The 15,443-nt window shown below is 41.2% G+C and overlaps 1 protein-coding gene across 1 annotated transcript; it reads left to right on the top strand.

Moving 5' to 3' along the window:
- Positions 1-3,542: 3,542 nt before the first annotated feature.
- LOC116779983 lies at positions 3,543-8,117 on the top strand. Its single transcript, XM_032674486.1, is given in 3 exon segments — positions 3,543-4,320; positions 4,729-6,908; positions 7,746-8,117. Coding segments are annotated over 3 exon segments (3,330 nt in total).
- The last annotated feature ends 7,326 nt before the right edge of the window (positions 8,118-15,443 follow it).

Genomic DNA, 15,443 nt, shown 5'->3' on the forward strand with positions numbered 1-15,443 from the left:
GTAGGTTTATACTTCATTTTACTTGATTTTCAACAAGCGAAACCAAAGAAAACACATTGTATGGAGTGTATTGGAAACAAAATTCAGTAATTACGACTTTTAGACAGAATCATATCACAGCTGATGCAGTTCAGAGAACAGAAACACCATGTAGTGTCAGATCGTGCATCTTGGGTATTGCATAATAACTATGAAATGTTCAAAGAAATACTTTGACTTAAGCATATGAGCGAGACACAGAGTTAATTCTATTTTCCCAATGCATATACAGAACAACATGTGTGTAAGAAAAAACCCCCACACCTTAATTGAATAAGAAACCAAAATCATGAATAGGGGGTTCTTAGTAAATATTTCCTTGGTTCTTATAATTTTACTCAAGATTATTGCTCATAAAAATGTAAAAGCAACCACTCCTTCAGTATTTTTGCCCCTACTTCTTAGTGAGTGCAGTGATGGAGCACTGAATGAGGAACTGAGATTAGCTCAGTTGGTCAGAGTATGGTGCTAATAACACCAAGGTTGTGGGTTTTATCCCCCTATGGACCAATCACTTAAGAGTTGGACTTAATGATCCTTGTGGGTCCCTTGCAACTCAGAATCTTCTCTGTTTTGAAACTGTTGTAAAGGTAGGGAGGAATCTACAGTGCAGCAAGAATGATGCCTACACTGGGTTATTGAGAGGGTTGCTTTGTAGAACCTGCTGCAAACAAATGTGATGTGATTAAAACAGCAAGACACCTAGCTATGGCACAGTGTCCTGGTTTTAGCTGGGTGTCTCAGTTTACCAAGGCAGAAGCTGTATCCTTGGAAAGTCAGTAAGTTCACAAATTGGCAGGCGTCCCCGCCAAAAGGCAACATTGTCCTTGATGTGAAGAAAGAGCTAACTGCTTTTATACAATTAACTGAGTGACCTCAACCTAGGCAGGTATGACCAGCACCGCCCAGTCAGAGGCCCTCAGTCCCACTCCCCGTTATGTAAGTAATATCTCTTCTGCGCATGTGTGGCTTTCCCTGTGCCTGCGTACTGCACCTGGAGGGGTCTTTCTTAATTGTCGGTGGGTTTACTTCATCTTCCTCCTCCTCAATCTCTCCTTCAAGTGACCTTGGAGAACGATTAGCCAATCACAGAATACCAATTAAATATAGTTTATACAAGAACTCTCTTTAAGGACAAATTTCCCATTTTATCAGTTCTTGTTTTCTCATAACTTGGCAGGGAAAGAACAAAACTTTTACAGGTGGTTGGGCCAAACACAGACCAAAAGTATCAGCATAATTAACCCTTGATACAATACTGTTTCTTTTAATTCAGCTCTATTAGAGTGCTGTGTCTGAAGATGAAAATGTTTGTAAGTCTGTTTCAGATAATAAGATCAAAACTGAATGTGAGTTCTTTGTTATTGTATTGGGTCTGGCTGAGTTGGAGTTCATTTCCCCACAGTAGCCCTCACAGTGCTGTGCTTTGCATTGGTAGCTAGAAGGGTGTTGATAACACACTGGTGTTTTGGCTACTGCTGAGCACAGCACCAACACTGTAACATTCCTTCCTCAGTTGAGGGCAAGATCCTGGGAGGAGACCCAAGTAGGCCAGCTGACCCAAACTGACCAAAGGGATATTCCATACCATATGACATCAGCTCAGATATAAAAGCTAAGGCATGGAGCAGGAAGGTGGGCATTCATTGTCTCCAATGGCTGCCTGCTGAGAAACCATCATGCATACCGAAGCCCTGCTTCTCAGGAGTGGCTGACCATCGCTGCTCATGGGAAGTAGAGAATAAAACCTACTATCTTTCACTTTGCTTTTTGCTTTAAATAAACTGTCTTATCTCAACCCACGAGTTGTTTTTTTTTCCCACCTTGCTCTCTCCCCTCTCCTTCTGGGAAGGGGAGTGATAGAGCGGCTGGGTGGGCACCTGGCATCCAACCAAGGTTGTTGCAGAATGATTCAAATTTAGTAGTAGAATGGCTAAGGCTTAGTAGGAGAGTAGGCCTAGAGAGCAGCACTCCAAAGTAGTAGGTTAGCAGCCTTGTTCGTGAGAATGGAATGTACTGAAGAGGTAGGAACAATAATCAAAAGATTTAGCCAAGCATGTATATAACGATTTGTTACCTTAGATACAGTAAGGGTTTGCTGAACAGTTTCTATGGGGTTTCTATGGAGTAGGACAACTTAAACAGATTTATGATTAAAAGTAGATGATTACCAATTGTTATCAGTATGAAATATGAGTTTGTGTTTGTAACTAAGTGTAACTGCTTACAAGTAAGAACTGCACGTAGACATGTTTGTGTAAAGGTATAAAAACTGAACTGAAAATGAGGGTCTTCGGAATCCTGACTTGGGACGCTAGTCCTCAGGTTCCCGGGGCCCCGAATAAAGCACCCATAAACCGGCACTCTGTTGGTTTGTGTTTTCGTTACGGGCAACAGTTTTCTGGCGACCCAGGTGGCACTCCGGGGGTAGCTGGGGCGGCTCACGAGCTGATCCACTCCATGCCGGCAACCAGGTGATTTCTGGGGAGACATCGACCCGTGCCCGACCCCGCGCCCGCCGGACAACCATCCAGGTAAGCTCGGAGGTGCTTTATTCTTTAGGTTTGTTGGTTGGGAGCCTGCCCATAAGACGGGACCGTGAGTTTACCCGCTGGGTTGGGCAAAGGTTTTATTGGGAAGCCTAGGCGCTGGTCGTAAGACGGGGCGAAAGCCGCGCTGAACCAGCACTTGTCACTCATAGCGAGACTTGACAAGTTGGTATAGGAAGGTATTGGTTTATACTGTTCGTATCGAACTGTTTACTATTTGTATTGTACCGTTTGCTGTTCGTATTGTACTGTTTATTGTGTGATTGTACAGTGTGTGTGACTATGATGCCTTTTAAAACCTTTAGGGCACTATCTTGTGCAGAAAATGATATCCCTAGCGATTCTCCGCTTGGTTGCTTGTTAAAACATTGGAAGGAAGGAGATTTCGGACAAGAGTTAAGTAAGAGACAATTGATTGATTATTGTAATAATGTATGGCCTCAATATGAGACAGAAGGAATGCAGTGGCCTAGGAATGGTACATTAACTTCGGAAATTATAACCCCCTTGATGCAATATTTACGAGAGAATGAGATGTGGGATGAAATACCGTATTTAGATTTATTTTATTATTTGAAACATAAGACTGGATGGCAAAAGGAATGTGGTATGTTGGTGTTGAAAGAACTGGATGATAAATGTATAGGATGTCAAGAGCGGAAAATACGGTTTTCAGAACCAGAGGAAGATGTGTCTTTGTTAGTCTCCCCCAGCATAACTCCAAGTGCGCCCCCGGGAGATAGTTTCTCTTCACGTGGGAGGGCACGATCGCCCACCGTGCCCCCACTAGAATCGTCCTCGGATGAGGAGGAAGAGAGAGAGCGAGAATGTGGTTTTGATAGAACTCCGTTAGCAGAACGGACTCGGAGGGGGCGAAAAGAAAGGGGAAGGAGTAGAGAAAAGAGACGGGGAGGGGGAAGGGAGACAGACGTTTCGCCCTCACCCCCTAGATTGATGGCCCCTTTGCGGGAAGCAGTTGGAGCAGACAGGAGGAAAGTTATGGTGAAAGTTCCATTTTCACCTAATGACTTATTAATCTGGAAACAGTCAGCTGGGACATATCGAGAAAATCCGGAGCGGGTAGCTCGTATTATAAAAATGGTTATAAAAACTCAAAATCCGGACTGGAATGATTTACAGGTATTGTTAGATACAATTCTGGATTCAACAGAGAAGGAAATGGTATTCAGGGTGATGGTGGAAAAAGCGAAAGAAAGAATTCGAACTTTGCCACGGGCAGCACGGGGAACAGTAAATGATTTTGTACCGCGAGAAGATCCTGAGTGGGATCCGAATGTGTCTGGAGATTATAAAAAGTTAAGAATTTACCAGGAATTATTGGTAGAAGGAGTACGATGTGGGATACCAAAAACACTAAACTGGTCAAAGTTATACTCAGTAAGACAGGATAAAGGGGAATCTCCTTCAGCCTTCTTAGAGAGGTTAAAAGAGACAGCACGGAAATATACAAATTTAGATGTTGAAGATGAATCAGGAAAATTGCAATTAGCATTGATTTTTATGGGACAATCACAGGAAGACATTAGGAAAAAGCTTCAGAAGTTAGAAGGTGGGGAGACAAGAGATTTGGAAAAATTATTAGAAGTAGCCTGGAAAGTGTACAACAATAGAGAAAAGGAATCTACTAAGAGGCAGCAAGCAAGCTTATTGGCACTTCTGCAAGCTCCAGGAGGGAATAATGGGGCCAGTAGCCATAGAGGACGGGGTCGTGGTAATAGAGGAAGGGGAGGAATGGGTAGAGGATTTAACAAACAATCGGGATTCGGAAATCAATGTGGGGGAGGACGTGGTAAGATAGGTCCAAATCAATGTGCTCTTTGTAAAGGACAGGGACATTGGAAAAATGAATGCCCACTGAATGCTGGAAATGGAATGAATCCGTGGAGCCCCCAGAGCTTTGCAAATTTGCAAAACCCTGTTAATGTGGGCACGCCACAAGGTGTCGCTCAAGCGTTTATGTTAGGGAATTACCAGAATCAAAGCTGACTAGATCGGGATTTAACAGTTGTTTTAGAAGTAGAGGGAGAGCCGACAGAATTTAGAATAGATACTGGAGCTAGTTTCTCGGCAATGAATAAATTGATGGGGCCATTAAGTGATTCAACTGCATGGGTGGTAGGAGTTTCAGGACAAATAGAAGAAAAGACGTTTCTAAGACCCCTAGATATCAAATTTAGAGGAAAAGAATTAGATCATCAATTTTTGTATATGCCCAACAGTCCTGAATGTTTACTAGGAAGAGATCTGCTCTCAGCCTTGCAAGCTAAAATTATATTTGAAAAAGGAAGGGTCAAGATAGAAATTCCGGAAGAGAACTTAGCAAAAATTTTTGTTGTAAAAGAGGTAGAAAAAGAGGAGATACCGCAGGAAATAGAACAGGCTGTAGTGCCCTGGGTATGGGAAACAGGGGTCCCTGGAAAATCCAAAGCTGCTACTCCAGTTAGAATAGAATTAAAAGAAGGAGCACAACCTGTTAGAGTGCGACAATACCCAATTAGTTTAGAAGCTAGGAAAGGAATAGCCCCAATGATCTCACAGTTTCTAGTTTTAGGGATATTAAAAGAATGTGAGTCAGAGTTTAATACTCCCATTTTTCCAGTAAGAAAGCCTAATGGTAAGTATAGGTTAGTACAAGACTTGAGAGCAGTAAACCTCATTACAAAAGATATCCACCCAGTAGTAGCAAATCCCTATACTTTGTTAACATCTGTTTCTGAGAGATTTCAGTGGTTTACAGTGATTGACTTGAAAGATGCCTTCTTCTGCATACCACTGGCACCAGAAAGTTGGAAGATTTTTGCCTTTGAGTGGGAAAACCCAGAGACTGGACGAAAGCGACAGCTTACTTGGACTCGATTACCACAAGGATTCAAATGTTCACCTACAATATTCGGTAATCAGTTAGCAAAAGAACTTGAAGAATGGAAGACTACTCAGGTAAAGGAATCTCCTTTTTCATATATAATACTTCAGTATGTTGATGACATCTTCCTGGGAGCTGCAGAACAGGGACTCTGTCGTCAGTTAACCATTAAACTGTTAAACATGCTGGGGCAAGCAGGCTACCGGGTTTCAAAAGAAAAGGCTCAACTAGTAAAACAGAAAGTTATTTATCTGGGATGTGAAATTTCTCAAGGAGTTCGGCGTTTGGGTGCAAATCGTATACAAGCAATATGTGCTATCCCAGTACCCCGAAATAATCAAGAATTAAGATCTTTTCTAGGAATGGTCGGATGGTGCAGGCTGTGGATTCCCAACTTTGGGCTGACTGCCAGACCATTATATGAAGCAGTAAAAGAGCCCAAGCTGACCTGGGGGACGAAGCAGGAGAAAGCATTCCAGGAACTGAAAAGAGCCCTCCAGGAAGCACCTGCCCTGGGACTACCAGACCTAACCAAAGAATTCCAGCTTTATGTCTGTGAGAGACAACGAACGGCTTTAGGAGTACTCACTCAGCGGTTGGGATCCTGGAAGAGACCGGTGGGGTATTTCTCCAAACAACTGGACGCAGTAAGTGGGGGATGACCGGGGTGCCTCAGAGCCGTGGCAGCGACGGTTATTCTAATTCAAGAAGCACGAAAATTGACTCTGGGGAAACACATGGTGGTGTACGTGCCCCACATGGTCATAGCAGTTTTGGAACAAAAAGGGGGGCATTGGCTCTCCTCTAGCCGTATGTTACAATATCAGGCTCTGTTAAGAGAGCAAGATGATGTTGAACTGAAAATCACTAACCATCTCAACCCAGCAGAATTCCTTAGGTCTACAAAGGAAGAAGGTGTCCTGGAGCACGACTGTGTAGAGACCATTGAACAGGTCTACGCGAGTAGAAAAGACCTGAAGGATGAACCACTGACAGATCCTGACTGGGAGTTGTATACTGACGGATCTAGCTTTGTGGAGAATGGCACCAGGTATGCTGGGTATGCAGTGGTCACTCTACAAGAAGTGATAGAAGCAAATGCACTACCCCCAGGTACGTCTGCACAAAAGGCCGAAATTTGGGCATTGGTGAGAGCTTTAATACTAAGTCAAGGAAGGAGAGTTAATATATGGACTGACTCCAAATATGCCTTTGGAGTAGTTCATGTTCACGGAGCACTCTGGAAAGAGAGAGGACTTCTTACTTCTCAAGGGACATCAATTAAACATCGAGAAGAAATTTTACAATTGCTAGAGGCAATACACAAGCCTTCGGCAGTGGCAATAATGCATGTCAGAGGACATCAAACTGATCCCGGACGAGAATTTCAAGGTAATCGACAGGCTGACCAAGCGGCTAAACAAGCCGCCAGAGAGGTATGGACTCAGATGGCTCTTTTACCCGTTCGGAATAATCCAGCAATAGCATATATGGAAGAAAAACCATATTATTCACAAGAAGATGAGAAATTAGCTCAAATAACAAAAGCAAGGAAAAATATTAAAGGGTGGTACATTACTCCCATAGGACAAGTAATCTTACCTGTCAGAATAATGAAAGCAGTACTCGAGACGGAACATAACAAGTGCCACTGGGGTGCAGAAGCAATGGTAAAATTTCTGAAAAATGAGGTTCTCTCAAACCAGATGTTAACATTAGCAAAAAGGGTAAATGCAATGTGTCCCATGTGTATTAAAAATAACCCAGTGGTCAGAAAACAGGTACAAATGGGAAAGTTACAGATAGGACAGTTACCAGGAGACTATTGGCAAATAGATTTTTCTGAGTTGCCTAAGGCCCAATCCTATAAGTATTTGTTAGTATATGTTTGTACCTTTTCGGGATGGCCAGAAGCCTTTCCATGCAGGACTAATCAAGCAAAGGAAGTAGTTAAGACTCTTCTGAGAGAAATTATTCCGAGATTTGGGGTACCTCTAGGGTTATCATCTGATCGAGGGCCACACTTTACCGCAGGGATAGTGCAAGAAATATCTACTATATTAGGAATAACATGGAATCTCCATACACCATGGAGACCGCAATCTAGTGGACAAGTAGAGAGGATGAATCAGACATTGAAGGGTCAATTAAAGAAAATTTGTCAAGAAGCAAAAATCCCGTGGCCCCAAGCGCTACCTCTTGCCTTGCTGAGAATCAGGATTAAACCCAGGGAGAGAATAGGAGTAAGTCCATACGAAATATTGTATGGCAAGCCCTATCATGCAGCTACCTATCAAGGGGATCCTCATGTGGTGGGGGATCAAGCAGTGTTTAACTATGTGTTATCCTTAAATAAAACTCTCACAACCCTCAGAGGAGCGCTGCAGTGGAATCGACCTCTGCCCCTGGAGAATCCGGTTCATGACATTTCTCCAGGAGACCAAGTCTATGTGAAGAACTGGTCGGTGGAACCATTAAAGGAAACATGGGACGGTCCTCGCCAGGTGATAATGACCACTTACACGGCGGTGAAGGTCGAGGGAATCGACAATTGGATCCATTACACCCGAATCAAGAAGGTTCCAGTCTCGTGGTCGGTAGAACCTCTCTCACCTACAAGGATGGTATTTCGAGCCAACCATTGAGAATTGTAGTATTCCTGGGGTTGATGAGTTTAGCAGAGACCACCGTGAGAATTGAGACCCCAGATCCTTATTTATTTGTACCAGAGTACACTGATGTGAATTTAACCTGTCTGTTTTCTGATGACCAGGGAGCTGAATTAAGAGATGTTAAAGTCAAATGGAGATGGAGAGATCAAGATCGAGCCATGACAGAAGGAGTGACGACAGTTTGGGATGCGACACAACAAAAAGGTTATACCGTCCTGCAGGTACCCAAAGTGTCTAAAGCTATGGAAGGAACATATATGTGTGTAGTTTGGATTTGGGAAAGTTTTGATTATGAACATATAGAAATACGGACAATAAACACGACCCAGAAAACGGTGACCAAAGTGCGAGTTATGCCCACTAGGAAACAATTTGACATGTGGGATGGTCCTCCCTTAAAAATCAATTGTGCCTTCCAATTTGATAATTGTCAGAAATCAGTTAAAGTAAAGTGGTGGAAATTGAATATGACAAATCAATCTTGGGAATCACAAAATCAAGGAGTTAGCTGGTGGTCTAATAGTAAGGAAGGTAAAGGGTGGCTGAATATTTCTGATCCCAGAGTAGGAAAAACAGAGGGTACATTTCTTTGTGTGGTCTCATGTGGAAAAGAAAAAGATTACGGGATAAGGACAGCAGTGGCTGTACCACATCAAGGAGTAAGAGTTAGACCAGAATACAGTGTTTACCCGGCCCAGGAAGGAAGCGATCTGACTTTAAGTTGCAAAATTTCAGAAGGACAGTATTCTGAATATGGGTGGTGGTTTAAGGGACAGAACTTGAAAGTCGGGAAGAGACATCAGATTGAAAAGAAGGCAGATGTAATAGTTTTGAAAATCAAAGAAATACAAAGAGGAGAAGATGAGGGCCAATATACTTGCTGGATAAATAGAGATGACTGGTGGGATACTGGAATTACTGTCGTCCACATAAAGACTGAAAGAACAACCCGGCAAGTAAGTAACCTGCAGATTCCAGATCGAGAAGTAGAACAAGAAAACCTAGTCGTAGGCCTAATTCGTGATTTTGGGAAAGTACAGAATGTCACAAAAATCACTGCATGTCTCCCTATGCCTTATGCTGCAGGAGACCCAATCCCATGGGGAATAATTCCAGTGCCAGAAATTCCTAAAGTGTTTAAGAATACTACATGGAATTGCAGATTTGTAACCAAAACATGGAACGAAATGACAGATGCATGTTTATTAAAAGACAAAATGACCAAAAAACAATGTGAACAGATGCCCGGATTTTTCCGATGGGTAGTAGTTGGGACATGGGTAACAGGCGAAGATATTGGCCAATTAAAGGGATCTTGTTTAGTTACAGATTTGGTAACATACCCCTGTTCTAAAGTTCCAGTTCAAATAAAACGAGAAAAACAAGAAGAAGTATGTCAAAATATTACTAGCTCTACAACTATGGAGGAGTGGCAAACGATTTGGGGACCCAGCTTACTAGAGACTTATATTGGAAAAGTACACTGATGTATTCACTGGAAAGGGAAAAAGAATCAAACTTATTCTGCAGGTAATAGAGGAAATCATAATTGGAGGACAGAAACACGTACAAAGGAGAATTGGAATTGTATTCGAATATACACATGCGATACCCCAGACGATGAAATAGGCTTGATACCAGTCAAAACACTCTTGCAGTTAGGATGTGAATGTCGAGGATATAATCATACTATTAAAAGATCTGTGAGAAACATTGATTGTCGTACCACCACCGTTAAGAGTCCAGGAAATTTAGTGTGGGTAATGGGGCATGGCCAGTGGACCACCCACATGCCAATAGATGGTCCTGTTGTGCCTGTCACACTAGGGATACCTACTCTCTGCCCATTCTGGAAACAGGATAAGTTAACATCAGTAGAAAAACAACCACGGGGAAAAAGAGAAATTAGTAAGGACATTGATGACTTGAGGTTGGGAGATTGGCATGAACCATCAGCAGGAGTTAAATTTGGATGGGTATTAGAATCTTTGTTTGCACCAATCTCAACATACCGAAACAGAGAGATGTTGTTTAAATTAATGGGGCAAACTGAAAGGCTAGCAGCGGTCACTAAGAAAGGATTTAAAGATCTAAATTTACAATTACAAGCCACCACTAGGATGACAGTACAGAATCGAATGGCTTTAGATTTAATCCTATTAAAGGAACACGGAGTCTGTGGATACCTGCATGCAAAGGACGACCATTGTTGCGTGCACATCCCAAATGTCACTCAAGAAGTAGAGAAAGATATTAGTCAATTAGAACAAATTGACGAAAATGTTCATGAATTACAAAAGGAAGTAGAACACAATTGGATAGGAGAATTATTCAGCTCCCTAGGTCTTCATGTGTCAGGATGGATATCTTCTGTTATCCAGTACGGAATATTGATTGTAATAATTATTGTTATAGCCATGATTGTTTATAAGTGTCTTTTAGGAATGATTGTAAAAGAAGGTCAACATACGAGACGCATCATGAAAGCCATAACAAGAAAAGAAGTAATCTCACCGCAAGATGGATCACCTCCTGTTCATCAAGAAACTGCAGCTTGAAGATTGCTACATTTGAGCATCCTTGCAGGAAAAGCCTGAAGAATGCTCAAAAGGGGGGACATGTTGCAGAATGATTCAAATTTAGTAGTAGAATGGCTAAGGCTTAGTAGGAGAGTAGGCCTAGAGAGCAGCACTCCAAAGTAGTAGGTTAGCAGCCTTGTTCGTGAGAATGGAATGTACTGAAGAGGTAGGAACAATAATCAAAAGATTTAGCCAAGCATGTATATAACGATTTGTTACCTTAGATACAGTAAGGGTTTGCTGAACAGTTTCTATGGGGTTTCTATGGAGTAGGACAACTTAAACAGATTTATGATTAAAAGTAGATGATTACCAATTGTTATCAGTATGAAATATGAGTTTGTGTTTGTAACTAAGTGTAACTGCTTACAAGTAAGAACTGCACGTAGACATGTTTGTGTAAAGGTATAAAAACTGAACTGAAAATGAGGGTCTTCGGAATCCTGACTTGGGACGCTAGTCCTCAGGTTCCCGGGGCCCCGAATAAAGCACCCATAAACCGGCACTCTGTTGGTTTGTGTTTTCGTTACGGGCAACAAGGTCAACCCACCACAGTTATACTAGGTACTTTTTATTTATCAGTGGTTTTCTCACAGTGATACACTACTAGATGCAGATGAAAATTACACATATAGTTAGCACATGAAATGGCACATAGTATGTTGCCTGCAACCATGAAAGTTGAAAGTCTGGTTCCAATGTTGCTGTACTATACTAGATTTTCCCTCTCACAGTCCAGTAAGTCCTGCCAGAACTCAGAATCATGTTGCATATAAATCATATTCTTGCTACTGTTACTGCCAAAACTTTCTTCTGCTTTTCAAGTCTGAGACAAATTTATTTGATTTTTTATTTTATTTAAATGAAAACAGCACAGAAAGTATGCACTTTTTTGTATTAACAGTAATGAGAAGATATAAATAAAAGAGCAAGTACTGCTAATTTTCATACCTATCTAACCATGACAAAGTAGTGGTTGTTATTTGTGTGTAAATTAGGTCAATATTTAGGCTTTAAGAACTCTTGAAATTGTACTATTCTGCAGGTGAGAACATTTGCAACCTCACTGAAGCCCAAGGGACTGAACAAGGTATATATAACTCACTCAGCATTTTTTGTGCAGTTTTTTTAAAAAGGTGTTTTCTAAGAAAATGTGTAACTAATCATTCTACTATATGATACTTTTTCTTGCAACATTCCACTGATTTTGCTGCTGATAGTTAATAAAGCACATCACAAGACAAAAACTTTTTATGACTTGGTCAAACTTGGAAGAAGTGAAAATGTAGGTGATAACAGTGTTAATACCATTTCCCTCCAGAATGCTGATTTAATAATCAAAGTAGTATAAAATCTGAAACAGATTGTAATAGAACAAAACTGATACATGAACATTTCAACATATGAAAATTTCAACTATAAAAATGCTTTAAAATTGCTGTGTCAATTCTCATAGCATAGTGGTCATTCTTAAGAAAATTACTTTCCCAAATCATGTTCACAAAAATCTTTGTCTTATAAAAATATAACAAAACCTAGAGCAAATCTCCTTCAAATATAAGAATGGTTCCCCTTGAAACTCAGGAAAACAAGTAGACATATTGGTAGGCCAACTAGGCCAGACAGAGTGCTCATGACTGAGTTTCAAAACAAAACCACAGTATACAGGAGGTAGAAGCAGGAAAATGCTACAAAGGGATAATTTAGAAAAATTGCCTAGGTATGTAAAAGGAATATTAGGAAAGCCAAAGCTCAACTAGAGTTAAGACTTGCAAGGAACATTAAAGGCAACAAGAAGAGCTTCTACTGCTGCAATAGTAGTAAAAGGCTGAACAAGGAAAATATATGACCATTACTGAATAAAGTGGGCAATTTATTCACAGTGTACAGGCTGTGATAAGGTTGAAGTACTCAATGCCTTCTTTACCTGAGTTTTCACTGACAGAGTTTCTCAGACCTCTGTACTTAGAAGTAGGGTTCAAGGAGTAGAGGAACTACCGGAAGTGGATGAGGATCATGCCAGGGATTATTGGGAGAACTTGACTCATGCACATACATTGGACCAGATGGACTGCATCCAAGAATGCTGCTGATTGCATTGCAAGACCACTGTTGTATCACCTTTGAAAGACTATGGAGACTGAGGGAGATACTCAACCTCTATATAGAGAAGGGCAAATGTATTCATCTTTAAAAAAAACCAAAGGGACAAGCATGGGAGATCAAGGACAGATATCCTTACTTTGGTTCTTGGGAAAATCATGGAGTGAGTCTCAGATAATATTTCTGGGTCCATAAAGGAGAAAAAAGGTGATTTGGAACAGTCAGCTTAGACTTGCCTTCTATGATAAAATGACTGAATGTGTAGACAAGGGGAGAACAGTTGATGTCACTTACTTGGACTTCAACAAGACTTTAGACACCGTCTCCCATAATACACATGTATTCAACTTAAGATGTTGTGGTCTCTATGACTGGACACCTAGATAGTTTGGATGGTTGGGCTCAGAGGGTAGTGATTAATGGGTCATACTCCTGTCAGAGACCAGATGCTTGAAGGGTAAACCTCCCCTCCCCTGTGTTGCCTGTCCACGGCCACGATCCCTGTAATACCGTCCTGCTGTTACCGGGTTCTGTGTTAAAACTGCAATCATTGCCCTTGTAAGCCTTCTATCTTCCCTCTTTTCCCTGTTGTTGTACACTTTCCAGACTTTATTCATCAATACCTCTAAATCTTTATTGGCAGGGTGTTCTATTTTCTGCAACCTTTTTCTAATATCAGGATTACATTGCCCCATTAATAACCCCACCAAATGTAATTTACCTTCTTCTGATGATGGATCTAGAGTAGTATATTTTCTCATGGCAGCTCTCAGTCTATCCAAAAATTCTGTGGGGGTTTCATTTCATCCCCGCCTTACGTCATACAAAGCTGCCCAGTTCACTGCTCTAGGGATAGCGTTTTGTAATCCCACTTTAATCAGATCTCTATATTTCATCAGCATTCTATAATGGTCTGGGTTATTCAGATTCCAATTAGGTTGTTGCAATGGGAAAATTTGATCTACATCCCCTGTTAAAACTCCCGTAGCAATCTGGCTTACTACTTCTCGTCTAACTGTTTTTATTACAAGTTCTTTTTCTGTTTCTGTCAACTCTGATAACATCAAGTCAATATCTGTCCAATCTGTTTCTTGATTCTTTGCAATTAATTCAAATATCTTAGCCACTTTCTCAGGATTCTCCCTGAAGCACTTAGCTTCCTCCCTCCAGCTGTTCAGATCACTAGCCGAAAAGGGTGCTTTCACTTTTTCCTGTGTGCCTGTAGGTGTTATTACCTGACGCAGGGGTACTAACATGTGACCCGTCCCTGCTGTCTGAGCTCATCCTGACCCCACTCCTCCTTCTAGTGTTCTGTGCCAAAGTCTGACCACGATGAGTGCTACTTATTCCTTCCTCGGGGTCCTCCACACTCTCAGCTATACTCCTAAGAGTCATCCGCCCCTAATCCCAACTCCTGGGGGCTACCTGGTCCTTGCCTAGTTGGTTCTAGTCCTCTAAAATGTGTCGACTGCAATTCCTGAGGGTCCAGGATACTATCTTCATCACTCTCTCTTTCCCAGCTTAAGACACCTCTGACCTATGCTACAGGCATCACAGCAATGCTTTCTTGGCTTACTACTTTTCTGATCTCTTTCCAATGCCAGCACAAGAGGGTCCTGGGGGGCTACATTAATTCCACAGCTTTTCTGCCACTCTGGTTTGTTTCTTAAAGTGAAAAACATATCTGCATACATGACCTCATCCCATTTCTGCTCTCTATGGAGGAATAACATAAGCTGTAAGATGGTATTGTAGTTAATACTTCCCTGTGGGGGTCATTTTTCACCATCATCTAAAGTATATAAAGGCCACCAATTCTGGCAATAATTTAAAAAGGTCTTTTTACTCAGGTTACCCCCAGGGGTTCCTCCCAGATCCTTCCAATGGCTCAATATGCATCCCACAGGAGTATTGGAGTTTATTTCCTTACTTGCACTGACTCCCATTATGAAAATAGGGGATTAAATCTAAGATATGCTAACAACCACAGCTATTATACTCCAAACAATATTTAACTGTCAGACCTAAATATTGCTTTTCAACAGAGATTTCCTAAAATCACCAGTTTTATAACCAGTTTTAAAAATCACTGGTTTTGTAACCAACTTGCACTAATACAAAAATCCACAAGATGTCACCCTTAGACCACAAATACACCTGGTTTCTACAATAAGCCCGTATATCCACAAAAATCTACAAAAAACTGTTGTTGACCACCAAATGCACACTCTATAACAAATCTATATACTTAAACCACAAAATACAAACCAGATGTTAAGACCCTGAACGTATTGAAAGAAACACTGACCTATGAGTTCTACAACAGTAATATCGGATGCACCTAGTTTCCTCCAGAGTTTGATTATTTCCACATCTAACACAATACAAATATAAAGTCCAACCTAATCTTATTTCCTGGGAAGATCTGGGTCCTAAAATATACTTCAAACAGTTATTACATAAAGCACGCACATACAATGAACAATTGCAAAATGGACAGATCTTAATTCTAGGTTTCAAACTATGTGGTGTATTCACAGTCAATTTTTCAGACCCCCTCCCCATACGAGTTTAACAAGATGTTTCTATGGTTGGTTTAGGGTGGACAGACACTTCA

Source organism: Chiroxiphia lanceolata, chromosome W, assembly GCF_009829145.1.
Source record: "Chiroxiphia lanceolata isolate bChiLan1 chromosome W, bChiLan1.pri, whole genome shotgun sequence".
Classification (NCBI taxonomy): domain Eukaryota; kingdom Metazoa; phylum Chordata; class Aves; order Passeriformes; family Pipridae; genus Chiroxiphia; species Chiroxiphia lanceolata.